At 39.4% G+C, this 19,690-nt stretch overlaps 1 protein-coding gene across 1 annotated transcript in view; it reads right to left on the minus strand.

The window, feature by feature from the left end:
• The window catches only part of ZBTB40 (zinc finger and BTB domain containing 40), a 47,524-nt gene extending 33,864 nt beyond the window's left edge, over window positions 1-13,660 (minus strand). The window contains exons 1-2 of the mRNA XM_006862333.1: window positions 12,958-13,660; window positions 12,375-12,508 (exon numbers count right to left, since the gene is read on the minus strand). Coding sequence (XP_006862395.1) covers window positions 12,375-12,508; window positions 12,958-13,657 — 834 coding nt within the window. The 5' untranslated portion in view covers window positions 13,658-13,660. The remainder of the gene's footprint in view (window positions 1-12,374; window positions 12,509-12,957) is intronic.
• Between the last annotated feature and the right edge of the window lie 6,030 nt (window positions 13,661-19,690).

The following is a 19,690-nucleotide window of genomic DNA, read 5'->3' on the forward strand; positions in this document are numbered from 1 at the left end:
TTCTTTATATTATACAATCTCTTTTTTAAAAAAAATTTATTGTGAATTGAGTGGAGGTTTACAGAGCAGATCATCAGTATTATATTCAACAAATCATTTACTTTGCTTCATTACAATGATTGCAATCTCTTCCATGTACCAACAGTTTAGAGCAATGACTTGAACACTGCATTCCTCCCTGGGTTTTCCACTATCTTCATCTTTCCTTTACTAATCTCCCTCTTGTATATTGCCTGCCCTGTCACTTATGCTACCATGGCTACCCTCTAGCCAGTGAATAATTCTCTCTCCACCTCTCCCCCTCATAATCATCATAGATATTGGTCCCATACAATATTTGTTCTTTTGTCCTAATTTCACTCAGCACAGGGGTGTCCAGCTTCATCCAGGTTGTGAAGTGTTTTGCAGACTCAATGTTATATTTCAACGTTGCGTAGTATTCCATTGTATAATCTACCAGTTTGTTTAACCATTCTTCTGTAGATTGGCATTTAGGTTTTCTCCATCTTTTTGACGTGTGCTTTATAGACAGTATATTGAAGGATTCTGTTTTCTTCTCCATTCTGCTCTGTCTCTTGATTGGCATATTTAATCCAATTACTTTCAGTATAATTCCTAATATGTATAAATTAATTGCTGTCTTTTACTGTGTCTTTTTGTGGTACTGATGGGTTTTTTTGGTTCCACCTAATTTTCTGCACTGAGTTCATTCTGTTTATAGGTTTTCCTTGCATTTTCATTTCTGTTGCATTAATAATTGCTAAATCTTTCAATTTTCCTCTTTTTTGTGTGTGCGCAAGTGTATTCATTTTCTTTGAGATTACACTGTAAATTTATTAATATTTTTCCCTGGTTAAAAGAGTGTTGTGTCATGAAATCTACTTGACTTCCTAGGAAGTTCTGTATCTACACTATTCCTTCTTTTTGCTTTGTAGATAACTTCATTATAAATTTATATCTCTGGCTCCCTATTTTCAGTCTTATATGTTGTTGTTGTTAAGTGCTATTGAGTCAATTCTGACCCAAAGCGATCCTGTATAGGGTTTCTGAGGAGCAGCTGGTGAGTTTGCAGTCTGGCTCATTAACCCAAAGTGCCACACCAGGGCTCTTATAGTCTTGTTTAATTGTAGCATTTTTTGTAAAGTTGGTCTGGTCATTACAAATTCTTTTCATTTCTATTTATCAGGAAATGTCTTAATTTCACCACTGCATCTGATGGACAGGTTTGCTGGGTATGTGATTCTTGGTTGGCAATTTTTTTCTTTCAGAGTTTTGTGTCATCCCATTGCCTTCTTGCCTGTATGGTTTCTGCTGAAAAATCAGAGTTTAGTCTTATTGGTTCTCCTTTGTAGCTAATCTTTGTTTTTCCTGAGCTGCTCTCAGGATTATTTCCTTATCTTTGGTTTTGGAGAGTTTGATTACAATATGATAAGAGCATGATATGTCTTGGTTTCTTGGCAATTTTCTTTTGGGTCTATCCTGTTTGGGGGTCATTCAGCTTCTTGAATGCTAATTTTCTCATATTTTATGATATTAGATAACTTTTCTTTCAACAACTTTTTGACAATTTTTCTGTGCTTTTTATTGTCTCTTCCTGTTCTCGAATTTCAACCCTCTGCAAGTTGCTCCTCTTCATGGTATCCTACATAACTCTGAGACTTTCTTCAGATTTTTTTTTTTTTTTTTTCTTTTCTTTTTATTCTAGCATACAGGTATTGAGAGATTTTACTTCAAGCTCACTAATTTGGGCTTCCATTGCTTTGAATCTACTACTTGGTTTTTTCAATGTATTGTCCAGTTTCTGAGATCTTAGTGTTAATGTGGATTTCAAATTGCAGGGTTTGTATTATTTTAAAACTTGCATTTCTTTTGTCTGTTTGTTCTTCTAGTGTTTTCCTAAATTCTTCTACAGTTTTTTCCTGTGTTCTCCTTGCTTTCCAAGATCTACCAATTCTTTGAAGGTACCTAAATATCATCTTTTTGAATTCTTTTTCAGCTAGTTCCATTACTTTTTCATCCTTAGAAATGTTTTCTGGTTCTGCATCTTGGTTATTTGTTTGAGTCATTCTCTCTTGTTTCTTCATGTGAGCTAAGATTGTTTGTTGTCTGTCGGGCACCATGGGTTGTCATATTTGCATTTAATTGATGATTGTATGTTGGTATGTTCTTAGACTCTCACCAACTGTTTCCTATGTGTGTAGTTAGGGAATGGAAGTGTGTACACCATTCTCATTCGCTGTCCAAGCACCTCAATTTTGGGTAAGTTTTGCTGGTGTTGGCTGCTGTCATCGATTAAGTAGTATAGGAATTGGTACTGACTCTTGCCCAGTGGGTGGCGCTGCAGAGGGCATGGTTGTGGCTGGGCTATATGGGCATGGTTGCAGTTGCTGTCTCCTGTTGGATGGGAAAGAGAAAACTTCTCCCCCTTCCCCCCTCCCCCCCCACTGCCCAAGAATAAACAAACAAGGAACCAACACTGAAAAGAAAATATAATAAACAGAAAAAAGAAATAAAAAGAGAACAGCCAGAAAAAAAGAATATAGTAACTATAAAAACAAAAGATGGACCGGGAAATGGAGTTATAGAAGAGGAAAATAAGAGAGTAAATACATGGAAGAGGATAAAAGCACTTAAAAATAGCCAGACAAAGAGAAGAGGGACAGGGAAATGGTGTTATAGAAGAGGAAAAAAGAAGAAATAAAATGAAATACTTACAAAAATCATGGCGAGGGAAGATGAAAAGAAAAAGAGAGTTGAGAGGAGTAAAGATAGTTGAAAGGGATTTAAAAAAATAAGAGAACCGAGAAACAGAAGAACAAAAAGAAAAACAAAAGTGAGACAGAAAGTGTAAAATTCAAGGGAATGGAAAGAGGAGGAGAAGAAAAAATAAACTAACAAAAACAATGAAACAAGAAAGGTAAAAAAAAATCCAAAAGTCATTTTAAAAACCAGTGTAGCTATTGGGCCCAGTGAGGAGAAAACTCTGTGGGGCTCCTACAAGCCTAGGAGTTCAGGAGGTGGGTGTGGGCTGGATGTGCTCCTGGCCCTTGATGGAGTTCCTAGAAGCCTTGTGGTCATCAGAACACTCAATCTGGAAGCATTTCGAGGAGACCCTTGATGGAGTTGGTTTCAGTGTCTGTTAGGACCACAGGGCAGCTGGTGGCAGAGTGACTGGTTAAATGCTGACCTGGAGGCTCTATGGGTTATACAGGTCTGGGGCCAAGCCCGCCTGAATTCAGGAACCAAAGTGGGGCACCAAAGCAGGGAACTGAAGCAGCAAAGCTGGCCCTGCCTCAAGCTTGTATGACTTCCAACCACATGGCTCCAAACTACTGGAGAGCAGGGTCTGAGCTAAGGGTGGATGAGAGTGGGAGCTGGCCACACCTCTAGTGTGGTGAAAAAGAAGGACTCGCACCTTTCCTGCCGCCTGTGTGAATCTGCTTTACCAGTCTACCTTCTATTGTCAAAGCTGCTCACAAGACAGCCGAGCCATATCCGGCTCCCGTTCACCACTCTGTCTCCCTCTTTTGCCGTCCCTGTTCAGCTTCTCCTCCCAGCAAGCACTCAGTCCACTCTAACATTTCCTCTTTGTTGTAGAGGGTCTGTGTAGAGCATCTGTCTAGTCCATCACCTTACTGGAAGCTCCGTCATTTGATTTCTTTACCACTGCTTCCATAAGCATTGATTGTGGATCCAAGCAAAGTGAAATCTCTGGCAACTTTAATTTTTTCTCTGCTGATTAAGATGTTACTTATTGCTCTAGCTGTGAAGATTTTGTTATCTTTAAACTGAGGTGTAATCCATACTGAAGATTGCAGTCTTTGATTTTTGTCAGTTATGTGTTTCAAGTCCTTACTGTATCATCTGCATATTATAGGTTGTTCATGAGCCTTCCTCCAGTCTTGAAGCTGGTTCTTCTTCACATAGTCCAGCTTCTCAGAATCTTTGCTCAACACAAAGAATAGGTATGGTGAAAGAATACAACCCTATGCACACTGTTCCTGATTTTAAACCATTCAATATCCCCAGTGGCATAGACCAGCATTACCACATGACAAACTGACAGATGAGTGTTGGCAAATTTACATATCTAGAGGGAAATTCATTTTAAAGTTAAGATGTTTCAAGTTATGTTACAGTAATTAAATAAATCACAACAAGTATAAAAAAAATCAGAACTCTTGGGGAACTAAAAATCTACAAACAGAAATGCAGACAACTTTTAAAGTTGTAGCTGAAACTTACAATACTGATATTTCAAACGAACAGTTCTCAAAATGTGCTCATCACTGAACTATTTTGGTGAATTTCTGTGCACATTTCCACCAAATAATTACAAGTGTGGCAGAACTTCTTTGTTATTAAGATAGTCTGCAAATATAGAAGCTGCTTTATTCATTTTCCTAGGAACCACCTCTGTACCTAGAAGAGATCAGTTGCTCAGTAAATATTTGCTGAACCGGGAGTTAAGCAAAGAGGATCAGCTGGGGGTAACTGGTATTTAGAAGCCCCTTCCTAAGCCCCACAAAACATCGAAAGGAGTCAGCAAAGACATATGAGACACAGTGGCACACCAGGGCAAGTTGAAACATATTGTAAAAAAATTCTGTGCCTTTCGATTTATACCTCTTCAAAACGGCAATTTTAGCTTCTTAAGGTATTCAATCCACATTCCTTTAAAAGGCTCTTTGCATTTTGGGAACAAAAAGAAATCTGAAGGGGCAAGATCAGGGCTGTAGCATGGATGGGTAAGGTTTCCCAACAAAATTCTCATAGGAAAACCCTTGATGAATGAGCAGATGCATGTTGCAATGGGGGGGGGGAGGAATTCCTCAGCACAACTTTTCTGGCCTTTTTCTCACCAATGCAATTTCAATTTGCTTAATAATTCTTCTTAGCAAGTCTCCACGATTGTCCTTTGTCCTTTAAGAAAATCTAAACATGGTTATCCCTTTCACAACCCATAACACAATCACCATAACTTTCTGAGCAGACCTCTCTGCCTTGAATTTAACTGGCCCAGAAGATCCCTCCCATGCCATTGTTTCAATTGAACCTTACTGTGAAGACATCCTAACAAGACGAAGACAGGTGCATTACTGAGCGAACTTACCCGCTGTCATCCTCTGATCTGAAAGACATGTTTAAATACATTTTGTTTGGAACTGGAACCCAAGTAACAATACTTTTTTTCTTACTCTCATATGCCATCATATGCTGAGTAACGTTTTGTAAGCCATTAGCTTCCCTATTGGTTCTTTTCAAATGTGGTCTACAGATAACAAAACAGTAACCCATGGGGAACTTGGTAAAGATGGTGATTCCCAAGAGCTACCACAGATCTACAGAATCTGACGTTTTGGAAGTAAGGTCTGGAAATACCCATTTTAATGAGCACACAAGATGGTTTTGTTGTTGTTAGGTACTATGGAGTTGGTTCCTACTCACAGCAACCCTGCATAGGGTTGCTGAGGCTGCAAATATTTGCTGGTGGGCTTGAACTGCTGACCTTGTGGTTCGCAGTCCAGTGCTTATCCTACAGAACCACAGGTTTTACGTATTCTAAATTATTCTCCTAGAGACTGACTGCTTCCTGTTCAACAGCACACCTGCAGTTCAGGGAGCTACTTCCAAGTGGTTTACAGAAACAGCAAACTGTAAGTGACCACAGTACTGGGGCATAAGACATTTGTTTCAAGGACAATGAAATCTAAAAATGCTGAAAGAATATATAACAAATAATCATAGCAGCTGCCATCTGGTGGTAGTGGTGTGCCATGGTGTAGGTTTCAACTCATAGAGACCCTGCATAGGGCTTCTGAGGCTGTACATTTTCATGGTGGCAGAAAACCTCATCTTTCTCCCATGGAATGGCTGGTAGTTTTGAACTGCTGACGTTGAGGTTAGCAGCACGACTTGCTGTACTACCAGAGCTCCTTAGCTGCCACCTAGTTACATAAATAATTTTATTTAATTTTCATAATGATTTTATGATATAGGTGATAACATCCCCCTTTTACAAACTAAGAACATAAGACTTAGAGAGAGCCAGTTGCCCATGGTCACAATACTAGTAATGGTTGTTGTTGTTAAGTGCCATCAAATAAATAAATTGTGGTGTATTCATATAATGAACTAGTCCTGGTGTGGCACTGTGGGTTAAAGCACTAGACCAAAAGGTTGGTTTGAATCACAAGGTTGGCAGTTCAAACTCACCGCTGCTGCTTGGAAACCTTATACAGAGTCACTAGGAGTCAGAACTGACTCCACGGCACTTAACAACAACTCAGTAATAAAAAGAAATGGACTATGGGTACACATAACAACATGGATGAATCTCAAAATAATTATTCTGAATGAAAGAGGTCAGACAAAAAAAGAATACATACTGTATGCTTTCATTTATATATAAGACTCTAGAGAGTGTAAACTAATCAATAATGACAAAAAGCAGATCAGCGGTTACCTGGAAACACGCAAGTGGAAAGGGGCTGGAGGGAAGGATGAGAAAAGGACATCAGGAAACTTTAAGAAGTGATGGATATATTTACGATCATAATTGTGATGATGGTTTCAGGGCATATGTCAAAATGTCAAATGGTACACTTTAAATATGTACAGTTGACTGTATATCAATCATACCTCAATAAAGCTGTGCAATGAAACAGAGAAGAGAGATGAGCCTATGTATAAAGTGGTACCTTCTTAATTCTATTATTTTATTTTATTTTATCTTATGTTCTTAATGGATCTTTCCCCTTTTTCTTTCTGAAGCTGAGCAATTTATTATGGAATGTAACATAATTGGTTTAAAGATAGCCACCAAGTGATTTGCAGAACTCTTATTCTGACCTCTACAACGGAGGAAGAAATAACATAAGCCTATAATGATCACCAACAGTGAATCACTCTTCTTTCAAAGTATCACTAATGGTGTTGCTATCAAAAAGATTAGGACAAGAATTGGGAACAAACAAAGAAATGTTGAATGACTCCATGTATAACAGACACTTCTTAAGCACCTGTTACGTGCTAGACACTTTAAGGCACCAATGTTTAAAAACAAAAGCAGCGCAAAGTCTAATTCAAGCAAGTACAGAAGTGACACTAATAATTGGAGTATGGCTGATCTAAGGAATGATGTTACGCCTCCGTAACCAGAGTTAAGTGGAAAAGTCTTAGGAAGAAAATGAAGAGATGTGTCCATAAGCTATCAAGGCAACAAACTAATAACAAAAATAAAGGATTGAACAGTTAGGAAAAGATCCAAGTACAGAAATATAAAACCATAATGTACTTCAGCACAATCGGTACAGAAAGTGCCAAGTGTTTATGATCTGAAACCTCCCTCAAGAGTCATCTGGTTTACCAGCCTTGTAAATAGCTCATCTCCCAAGAAACAATTTACAGCCATATATGGATTAACTACAGTTAAAATAAATACTAAACATTGAGTTTGTATTTTTTTAAAAAACTTGCAATGTATCAGGGATATGGTTAAGTATTAAGTCCCTACACTTTGGATCAATAGTAACTGTTGTTGCTCAGTACCATCGAGTTGGTTCTGACTCATAGCAATCTTGTATAGACCCTGTACAGGGTTTCCCGAGGAGCAACTAATGGGTCCACCGACCCACTGTGCTTAGCAGTCCAGTGTCCAGCACCACACCAGGACTCCAATGGTAACTAACAGACACTAAACTGTGACAGCAGCATGGGAAGACCTCTCTACCCTACCCACATCAATCACATGCTCAAGGCAGCTGAGGCAGGGTCCCTCCCCTCTGCCAGCAATCTCTCAGAATGCAGAAGTCAAGTGGCATTCTAAAGCGGCTGTGGGGTCAGGGAGCATACAGGGGGAAGGTGTCTCAATGAGATGCTGAGAAAAGGAAAAGGTCAGCTTGGAAGCAGACAAGGATACCCAGTTGGCAGTTTTGTCAGGTAGTTCCTAAGCTGTTCTGCACATGTGTATCATTTGCACCCTCTCAGAGGCAGTATATATCACACAGTGTGTCAGAGAAGAAACAGCTCTAAAGTCAGAATGCACAGCTTTGAATTCCGGCTCAGAATCCTAAGAACTCTGCAATCTTGGCCAAGTTACATCACCTCTTTGCAACAGTTTTTCATCCATAAAATGAGACTAAAAAATAGTACCTTGAGAACTTTTATGAGGATTAAATGACATAACATATGTACCATTCTTAGCAGAGCAAGTAATAAATGTTCACTATTACTGTTCATACATCTGAAAATGGGCATTGTCTTCCTCAATACTAGATGCAATTTACTAAAAGAAGTTTATATTAAATCCTTTTTATGCCAGTTTTGAGTATTTGTTGTAATTTGTTTTATTGTTGAAGTCTCTGATTTGAGGTTTCTCATGACTAATCAAAGGAGCTCTCGTAGTGTAGTGGTTATAAGTCGGGCTGCTAACATCAAGGTCAGCAGATAGAAACTACCAGCTATTCTGGGGAAGAAAGGTGAGGCTTTCTGCTCCCATAAAGATTTACAGCCTATACAGGGTCGCTATGAGTTGGAACTGACTCCATAGCACACTACCACCATGACTAATCAGGAAGAAATGGAATGTACCATTACATATCCTGGATCAAAATGGTAATAAGCTGGGATTTATCTGATGATCGAAGCATAACTTCACTGTGAAAGTATCTTGCTTATTATTTTTGCCAGACTAGCCTTTAGGGAATAAATGCCAAAAAGAATAAAATGAAAGTATGAAAAACCTACCTAAACCGCAAGGTCAATTTGAACCACAACACTGGTTCAAAGTCACCAGTTGCTCTTTGGAAACCCTATACAGGGTGGCTATGATTCGGAATTGACTCAATGGCACTTACCAACAACAAACTAACACAGACTGAGGTAGAAAACTTGAACAGAACTATAACAAAAAAAGAAACCGATCAAGTCATAAAACTCCTAACAAAAGAAGTATAGGCCCGGGTGGTTTTATTGGTGAATTCTATCTGGTGTGGCACTGTTGGATAAGCACTGGACTGCAGGTTGGTTTGAACCACAAGGTTGGCTGTTCAAATTCATCAGCTGCTCCTCGGAAACCATATGCAGGGTTGCTATGAATCGGAACCAACTCGACAGCACTTAATAACAACAAAAACAACAAGCTATCCACAAAGTCAGCAGTTCAAACTCACCAGCTGCCCTTTGGAAACCCTATGCAGTATCACTATGAGTTGAAACTGACTCAATAGCATTTAACAACCACCAAACATTCAGAAGAGGTGACAACAATTCTACTCAAATTATTCCAGAATATAGAAAAAGATGGAAAACTCCCAAATTCGTTTTATGAAGCAAGCATAACTCTGATACCAAAAGCAGGCAAAGACATCACTGAAAAAGAAAATTATAGACCAATATCCCTCATGAACATGGATGCAAAAATTCTCAACAAAATCCTAACCAATAGAATCAAACAACGTATCAAAAAATTAAAACATCATGATCAAATGTGATTCATACCAGGTATGCAGGGATGGTTGAATATTAGAAAAACAATAAACATAATCCACCATAAATAAAATAAAGGAGGAAAAAAACCACATGATCATACCAATCAATGCAGAAAAAGCAATGACAAAATCCAGTATCCATTCCTGATAAAAATACTTAACAAAATAGGAATAAAAGGGAAATTTCTCAACATAATTAAGTGCGTATATGTAAAACCAAGTCCTTTTGGTGCTGTAGGATAAGCACTAGACCTCAAGCAAGGTCATTGGAATCGCAAGGTCAGTGGTTCAAACTCACCAGTTGCTCCTTGGAAACTCTACCTAGGGTCGCTATAAGGTGGAACTGACTCAATGGCACTTAACAACAAACAAGAAGCAAAACCAATAGGCAACATCATTCTCAATGAAGAGAAACTGACACAAAACCAATAGGCAACATCGCTCTCAATGAAGAGAAACTGACATAAACCAATAGGCAACATCACTCTCAATGAAGAGAAACTGAAGTCATTCCTCTTGCAAACAGGACCCAGACAAGGATGCCCTTACCACCACTCCTATTCAGTATTGTGCTGGAAATTATAGCCGAGTTATGAAATTCTGCTCCCACATATTTACAGCTTTGGAAACCCTATACTGGTTTGCTATGAGTTGGGACTGACTCCATGGCTCATAGCCGCCACTACCACCATAAGACAAGAAAGGGATATTAAATGCATTCAAATTGACAAAGAAGCAAAACTCCATTTACAGATGATATGATCTTATAAAATTCCCAACACTCAACCAAAAAAAATTATTGGAACTCATTGAAAGATCCAGCAAAGTGACAGGGTACAAGATCAACATACAGAAATCAGTGGATTCATTTACACTGATAAAGAGGGCTCTGAAAAGGAAATCAGGAAAACAGTACCATTTGCAATAGCCATCCAAAAGATTAAATACTTGGGAATAAATTTAGCCACAGAAACAAAAAACCTATACAAAGAAAACTACAAAACACTACTATAAGAAACTAAAAGAAACTTACAATAATAAAAGAACATACCATGCTCATGGACAGGAGGACTTAACATTGTGACTATACCAACACTACCCAAAGCAATCTATAGATATAATGCAGTCCCAATCCAGGTTCCAACAAAAGAGATGGAAAAATGAATCACCAACTTCATAAGGAAAGGAAAGAGACCCTGGATAAGCAAAGTATTACTAAAAGAGAAGAATAAAATAGGAGGCATCTCACTCCCCTACTACACAGCCACAGTAACCAAAACTTAGTAACCTTGAACTAGTACAATGAAAAACACACAGATCAATGAAACAGAATTGAGAACCCAGAAGTAAATCCACCAACCTCTGCTCAGTTGATTTTTGACAAAAGACCAAAACACATTAAATGGATAGTCTCTTTAACAAATGGTGCTGGCAAAACTAGAGATCCATTTACAAAAGAATGAAGTAAGACCCATATCTCACACCATATACAAAAATGAACTCAACGTTGATTAAACACCTAAATGTAAAACCTAGTACTATAAAAATCACCAATGAAAAAACAGGGACAATCTTAGAGACTCTGACTGAAGGCATAAAGCCATTACCAAACGTATTTGAAAGCACACAAATAGCAGAAGACAAAATAGATGACTGGGATCTCCTAAAAATTAGACACTAATGTGCATCAAGAGTAAAAAGAGAACCCACAGACTGGGGAAAAAAATTTTGGCAGCACATATGAAAGGTCTACCCTCCAAAATTTATAGAACACTTCAACATGTCAACAAGATGACAAATAATTCAATTTAAAAATGGGCAGAGGACATGAACAGACACTTCAAACCAAAGAGGACATTCAGACAGCCAACAAACATGAAGAAATGCTCATGATCACAAGCCCTTAGAAATATGCAAATCAAAATAACACTGCGATATCATTTTACCCCAGCAAAGTTCAAAATAAGAGAAAACAACAAATGCTGGTGAAGATGAGGAGAGCAGGGGACCCTTCTACACTGCTGGTGGGACTGTAAAATGATGCAATCGCTATAGAAAACAGTATGGCACTTTCTAGAAAGGTTGGAAATCGAAATATCATATGACCCAGCAATCTCTCTACTTGGTATACATCTTCAAGAAACAAGAGCTGTAACCTTAATAGCTATATGCATGTCCATGTTCATCACAGCATTATTCCCACTACCAAAAAGATGGAGACAGCCTAGCTACCCATCAGTAGTTGAATGAGTGTGTTCAACTTTGGTACATACACACAATGGAATATTATGTAATATTGAAGAATAACAAGGAATCTACAAAACACCACATATCATGGAGGAGTCTGAAGGATGGAGTTTATGCTAGGTGAGATTAGTCACAAAGGAACAGTTATTGTATGAGACCACTGCATCAAAAGTCAAGAAAAGTTTTCATTCCATTACAAACACTCCACGGCACATAACAACAACAACATAAACCTTCTGTGATGGTTACCAGGGGTGGGAGGAAAGGAGAATGATTCACTGAGCAGAGTGACATGTGCTAACTTGGGTTACGGGAAAGGAAGGTAAAAAGTAAGGGAAGAGAAGAAAGGAGAAAAATGGAAATTGCTTTCTTTTTCTTCTTTTTTTTTATGTACTAGAAGGGAAACAACATATATTTATTATATATTATTTTCATTTGAAACAAGAAGGTCAGGTTACTATTGCAACATCTTCTATGCTGTTATGACATATTTAATACATGACAATCTGACCTCTTTTAAAAAAAACCGCAACCCTAAAGTATTTTACTTTTTTGGATTTTTGCTTCATGTGGGAATTTGATATGTTATCCTGAGAACATTCAACTAGCAAACAAATGAAAGAAATAAGTACATACCTCCTTCTGTTGGCCTTTAATTTCTGAACATTCCTCTACTCTTTTTAAAACATCCTGGGAACTAGAGAGGGCATCGGAGAAGATACTTTCATTTTCCACAAGAAAATCCCACTGGTAGTGTTTTCTCTTATACTCTGAAAGTTAAAAAAGAACAAAACAAAACAAAAAACAGCCACTCATTAAGGAAAAGTTGAAGCTATCTATGGAAAACATTTAGGTCATACGCTGCATTTAAGTAATAGTGAAGCTTAATAGACCAACGATGGCTCTCACAACTTCCTCTTATGCTCAGCCTGGTGAGAATATGGCTAATTATCAGAAATGGTACATCATAATCACAATACTGCTTTCTGCTCTGTAGCTCATCTTCAGACTACCAACACTCGAAATCACAGACACTTGGAAGACCGGTCCAGCAGCAATCTACCATTGGATTTTGAATTCCATTATAAACTGTTAGCCAATCGCCTAACAGTGGTCTTTGGTAAATTTATGTATGTGACCAAAATTTCCTAAAAATCATTGCATTTACTCATTGACAGTAGAAAAACCAATTACTAAACCACTATTGAGTGAGAATTACCTGGTTCTGTACTTGTCTCCGTGGCCTCACTCAAGGTCTGTACCACAGGGGGAGAGGAGCATACTCCCACCGCGTTAGGAGTTTCCGCTGGCGTTTCCATGTTTCTTGGCATCTCCTGGGTGGTGGGAGACTCCACGCTCAGTTCTTGTGCAACCATTTGGCTTGTCTGCTCCATCTCAGCTTTCACAGAGCCCTCTGGAGGGGCAGAACCCTCAGAGGGAACACAGGGCTCTCCAGCACCTTCAGAGGGAAGGATTTCGACTTGAGGCTTCTCGGGTTCTTTCCTACACGACTCCGGGGATGGCACCGAGTCATCTCTCACCACCTGCCCCTGAACGGAGGAACAGTTGACAAGGCTAGCCAGAAGATTCTTACAGCTAACAGCCACATCGAACATCTGTAGGCTGTCAGCTACGGAGATGATCTTGGAGAAGTTGTGCTTGCCCACGGGGAGCTTGCCAGTGTACATCATCTCTAACAAGAGGGCAAACTCTTCGGGGCTCACCATAGACGCATCGATGGAGATGGTGTCTGTGCTGTCCAGCAGGGTTTTGAACAGGAGGCTGGCAGCAGCCAGGACGAGTTTGTGAGCCCTGAAGTAAATGGAGCCAATGGAGATGGTGCAGTCACAGAATTGCTGCTCCTTGCACAGCGTGTAGAGCTGCTGCAGCAGCTGTCGGCTGTAGTTGGGGAGCTCCATTGCATCAACGTGGTCCTTAGGCCTTCGCGCCTCCCTGTGAGGAGCAGCCTGGAGAAGTCCAAAAGATACCGTATTAATACTTCACCAGCACAGGGAAACATCTTGGATGAAATGCCAGACAGGTACTTATTCATTCAACAAATGTTGCACAATAGGAAGGGGATACTGTACCCAGTATACCAATGAGAATCATCAGGAGCTCTGGTGATGCTGTGGTTAAGTGGTCAGCTGCAAATCTAAAGGCAGGCACTTTGAACTCACCCACCAGTTGCTCTGAGGGAGACAGATGTGGCAGTCTGCTTCTGAAAAGATTTACAGCTTTAGGAACCCTCTGAGTAATTTTACTCTAACATGCAGGGTTGCTGTAAGTCAGAATCGATTGACAACAGTGAGTTTGTTTTGGTCTCTCTCTCTTTTTTTAAATTTGTGTTTGTTTATAATAATTACCATGTGCTTAACTATAGGAACGAGACGACAATTAGTGTTCTCTAGAGAGGATCTCATTTAATCCTCACAAGGACTTTAGTCAGAGTGATCTTTTCAACACACAAGCTAGATCTTGTCACTTCTTTGCACAGAAGCCTTCAGTGGTTCCCATTTCAGAGTCAAAGTCAACGTCTTGATAATGGGCCTACAAAGCCCTTCATGAGCTGGCTTGTCAGTAGCTCTTTGAGCCATCTTGTCCCACTCCACACGCCTCACTCTGCTGTGGGCACCCGACTTCTTTGCTGTTCCTGGAACATACTAAGCGTGATTGTCTTGGGGTTTCCTCACTCATCTGCCCAGCTCGCTCTCACTTCCACCTCAGCAGTCAGGCCTTCCCTGAGTATGCTCTGTCAACAGCACCCTCCGAATGCCAGGCTCAGCTATAGTTTTTGTAGTGCTCACCACCCACCGAACACTGGGATTTTACTTGCTTGTTATCTATCTCCCTTCACAGAACATAAGTTCCATTAGGATAGGAACTTTGATTTATCATCTGCTGTGTTTAAAATTCTGCCTGTCATGAGTACTGGTACGTTGTTGGTTCATGAATAAATGAATGAAGGATAATGGAATAAGAACTACACACAGATACTGAATTGGAGGGATAGAGGAGCCCAGGAGTTAAGAGTCAAAAGTGGGCTTTTGACAGTTTGCCTGTATCTTAAATAATGAGTAGGCCTGATGAGGTATAAAGAGTGGAGGAAAAAAGTATCCCAAGTAGGGAAGCCTGCATATGCACAGATAAGAAACCGTCATGTAGTAAAGGGGAGGGGGGTTAGGAAGTGTTTTATGAGTATGAGGAGGACAATAATGCCAAAACATACAGTGAAAGAGGAAGGGTCCTGGCCATGAAGGACATAAAGGCCATTCTTGGTTGTTGGTCAGTGCCTCAAGTCGGTCTGACTCAGAGACCCTGTATAGGGTTTCCAAGGCTACAAATCTTGGTGAACTGGTGGGCTCGAACCAACCTTGTGGTGCACAGTCCAGTGTTTATCCCACAGAGTCACCACTCTACAAGCAATGTGAAGGAGCTTAAACTTTAACCTTAAGGCAATGATGAGCCATTGAAGGCTTGAAGGGCTTTCAGCAGGCAAGTTCCACGGTCAGCCACACATCTGAAATGTATCCCCTAAGGGAGATTTGTACGGAATTTGATGGGGACACTGCTAGAAATGATTCCATGACTGTAGGAGTTCAGTGGGGGAGAAGGGGTCGGAATCAATGCGGTTTTCGCCCAGGAGCCATGGTAACATTAGAGAGACACTGAGACAGTAGAACTGCCATGATTTAGGACCTGAATGGAGGTCAGAGAAGGAGCATCAACTCCCAGGCTCCTGGGGTGTTGAGACAGTAGGATGATACTAGGAAAGAAAGTTTAGGGAAGGAGACAGCTACTTCAGTGTTGGATTTGAAGATGGTGGTGATAACACAATTGCATAATCTCATTTGTCTAAGGGAAATTTACATTAAGAATGAAAAGACAGAAGTCAAAATAAGAGCAGGATTATACATGACCCCATCCCCCACAATCACAATTTATATGTTTAAACATTTGAAACAGGCAAAAAAGAAACAAAATTATTTCCTAAAATGAATGCAAATATTCCCATACTAACCAACCCAATGTGAATGTATGCCACAGTATTTACTAGCACTGTGGAGCATCTGTAAATTCATAGAGTTTTCTCAGCTTCCTCAAAAGGAATGTTTGACAACATCAAGCCCTGTTCTTTGAGTATAGTTTCTGTTCTAATATTTGAGTCAATACAAAAGTGCAAACAAGTTCTTTCCTCTAAAAGATGAGGAAACTGAGGCATATATATATATGTATATCTAGAGAAAGAGAGAGAGAGAGAGAGAGAGAGATACAATGCGATTTTTTTGTTTTTCCTAAGACAAGAGTGACCTGGCATACATAAAATATTTCTGGGCACACATCAGATCTTTTTAAGCATTCTTATTAACAAGAAACAACTGACTGGGATTGTATTTCAGGACAAGTTAAAACTTACTTAAAAGGTCATTTATGGTCATTTTCTGAGGAGAGTTCCCATATCTGCCATGATACTGAAAGATAATCCAACCCACCAATGACCTAGAAGGATGATGCTGTGTGCATTAATCACACACCTAAGAATATGCCATATTCTTGTTAACAGTTAAATTAGAAAATAGTAGCGTAAGTTTAGCAGAAGTAATCAGCCAAACCTTAAAAAAAAATTTCCTTTGAACAGAATTTTGTGGCTTATCCATACACAAATACTAAAAACATTGTTAAAAGCTTGACCAATAAAGGAAAGTGGGGCAAGTTAAGACAGAAAACGTTCAAGGGTGGTTAAGGGCTACATAACAAATGGAAGCTGTCAATGCTGAAAGTCAAAATTTTACTGAGACTAATAAGAATACTAAGTAAAGAACAGAGTTTTGGCAAAAAGGCACACTGAAATGATGTAAACAGTCTTCTTCTATTATAAACACACAGAGATGCTGAATAAAACAACAAAAATGCTTTTAAAATGCATTTGTTAGGTGCTATCGAGTCGGTTCTGACTCAGCGACCTTATGTGCAACAGAACGAAACACTGCCCAGTCCTGAACTATCCTTACAACTGTTGTTATGTTTGAGCCCATTGCAGCTGCCACTGTGCCAATCCATTTCGTTGGGGGGTCTTCCTCTTTTTCACAGACCCTCCACTTTTCTAAGCATGATGTTCTCCCACCTGACAACATGTCCAAAGTACCAGAGAGGAAGTCTTGCCATCACTGTTTCTAAGTGGCATTCTGGCTGTATTTCTTCTAACACAGATTGGCTTATTCTGGCAATCCATAGTACTTTCAATATTCTTTGCCAAAACTACAATTCAGATATATCGATTCTTCTCTGGTCTTCCTTAGTCATTGTCCAAGTTGCACATGCATGTGAGGCCACTGAATATACCACACTTGGTCAGGCATACTTTAGTCCTCAAACTAACAAACTGATACAAATGAGTGATGGTTTAAAAAAACATGTTGTTATTGTTAAGTGTCATCGAGTCAGTTCTGACTCATCAAGACCCTGCAGAGGGTTTCTGAGGAGCTCCTGGTAAGTTTGAACTGTCAACCTGTGGTTAGCAGTCCAGTGCTGATTCTACAGTGCCACACCAGAACTCCTTAAAATACACTGTTATTGTTACATGCCGTCAAGTCATCAAATAAATGTCAACTTCCCCTCTCTGAATTGCCTAGGTATTACATTTGTCTACTTTTTCTTGCATTTCAATGTTTTTCCTAAGATTTATAGGAGTTCCATATATATTCTTGATAGTACTCCCTTGTTGCCTTTAAACTGTTTTACAAATATCCTTTTTTTTTCTCTGGTAGCGTAGTGGTTACGAATCGGGCTGCGAACCGGAAGGTCAGCAGTTCGAAACTACCAGCCGCTCCGCGGGAGAAAGATGAGGCGTTCTGCTCCCGTAAAGATTTACAGCCTCGGAAACCCTATTCAGGGTCGCAACCGACTCGACGGCACTTAACAACAACAACAACAACAATGAGACGTGGCTCAGGAATCATATTCCTGGACTTTTATCCTAGAGAAAATTCTCCCCAACGTCCACAAGAAAGCATAGCTAGAAAGATCATTAGGACATAGTGGCAGCAGAAGATGAGAGGCAGTTTAGGTGCCTTTCACTAAAAGAATGCAAAAGTAAATGTGTAGGAAGAAGCACAAATGAGCTATATGGACAGCATGGATAGGTCTTAAATGTTCAGTGTAGAATGAAAAAGAATGAGATCTAGGGCATAATATTATTTGGGTACCTTAAAAACACACAATCAAAACTATACTATATACTGGATAAGAATGCATGCACAAAGTTGCGTTATCAAATAAATCAGAGTAAGGAAATAAAGACTGTTGTCTTCGTTATCTAGTGCTGTTCAACAGAGAAGTATCAGGAGAAGATGGCTAACAGACATTTACTTTTTCACAGCTTTAGTGGCTACAAGTCCAAATTCAAGGCATGAGCTCTTGGGGAAGGTCTTTGTCTCATTTAAAAAACTGTGGGCCTGGCATTCCTTGGAGAGCTCCATATGTCTTGGCATCAATCTTTCCAAGTCTAGGAGGCTTTTAGTGCAGGACCCTGGGTCCAAAGGATGCTCCTCTTTTTTGGTCCCTTCCTTCTCTCCTTGCTTCTCACTCCTTTTATTGGTTGTAAGAGTATGCTTTGAGTGACAGTATGACTTGAGTCACACACTTTTGCACCCTCCCCCACCCCCAGCATACAGACACCCACTGATCCTATTAACATCTAGAAGTTAGGGTTTACAACACATCACAAAAAGGAGGACAACCACACTATGCTGGGAATCACGACCTAGCCAAGCTCACACATTTTTTGGGAGAAACAATTCAACCCATGACACCAGTCAAGCAAGTATTCTATATATGTAGACAAACTATCCTTTGAGAAGTATTCTGTATATACAGGTACTTGAGTGAGTTTGACATAAAGTCACTTTTACACAAAGATAATAACCTAAAGAAATAGAATTACTAAATAGAAGGAATAAGATGCAAGAAAAAAATGGCAAAGAAAGTATTAAACATCAAACACACTAGGATGTTTAAACAAAAGACTGACAACATCAAATGTTGGTGAGGATATGGAGTAACTAGAACTCTTACACATTGCTGATGGAAGTTGAAAATGGTCTGACCACTTGGGGGAACTTTCTGCAGTATCTTATAAAAGAGAATGAGCTAATGATATATACAACAATGTGGATGAATTTTACAAACATTATATCAAATCAAAGTCAGACTCAAAGGAATACATACTATATGACTCAATTTATAGAAAAATATAGGCAAAACTAATCTTTTTAAGTGCTGTCAAGTCGGTTCTGACTCATAACAACCCTAAATAGGGCTTCCAAGGAGCGGCTGGTGAGCTTAAACAATCAACCTTGCAGTTCAAACCGACTTTGCAGCCTAGTGCATTAACTCAAAGTGCCATACCAAGACTCCAATCAAAACTAGTAAAACTCAGATAGTAGATGCTGGAGACAGTGGTGGTGGGTGTGGAGGCATGAAGGGAACTGATTAGAAAGGTACACAAGACAACTTTCTAGGGAAATAGAAATGCTTATAACTTATTTTTTGCATTGCTTACCAGAGTAGATAGTTGCCAAAACTCTTGGAACAGAACACTTCACATCTAGAACACATAAGATATATGTCAACTGCATCACAATAAACAAAAGAAGTTACTAAATTTATTCATATAGCTAAGCAGCATTGCCTGTTTAAAAGATTGGGTGTGGAAAGGGGAAAGTTAAAAATAAGAGAGAACAATGTCAATCATAGTATCTGCAGCTGTGTGCCTCAGAGTAGCTCCCAGAGCATCTGCTGGGTTTGAACTGCCAACCTTGTGATTATGAGGCCAGTGCTTATCATACAGAGGGATCATAGTATCCAGCACTTATTAAATGCTTACTATGTACAAGGTACAGCTCTAAATGCTTTGTATTTACTCATTTAATCCTTACATCAAAGAGCTCTGG

Source organism: Chrysochloris asiatica, unplaced genomic scaffold, assembly GCF_000296735.1.
Source record: "Chrysochloris asiatica unplaced genomic scaffold, ChrAsi1.0 scaffold00047, whole genome shotgun sequence".
Lineage (NCBI taxonomy): Eukaryota > Metazoa > Chordata > Mammalia > Afrosoricida > Chrysochloridae > Chrysochloris > Chrysochloris asiatica.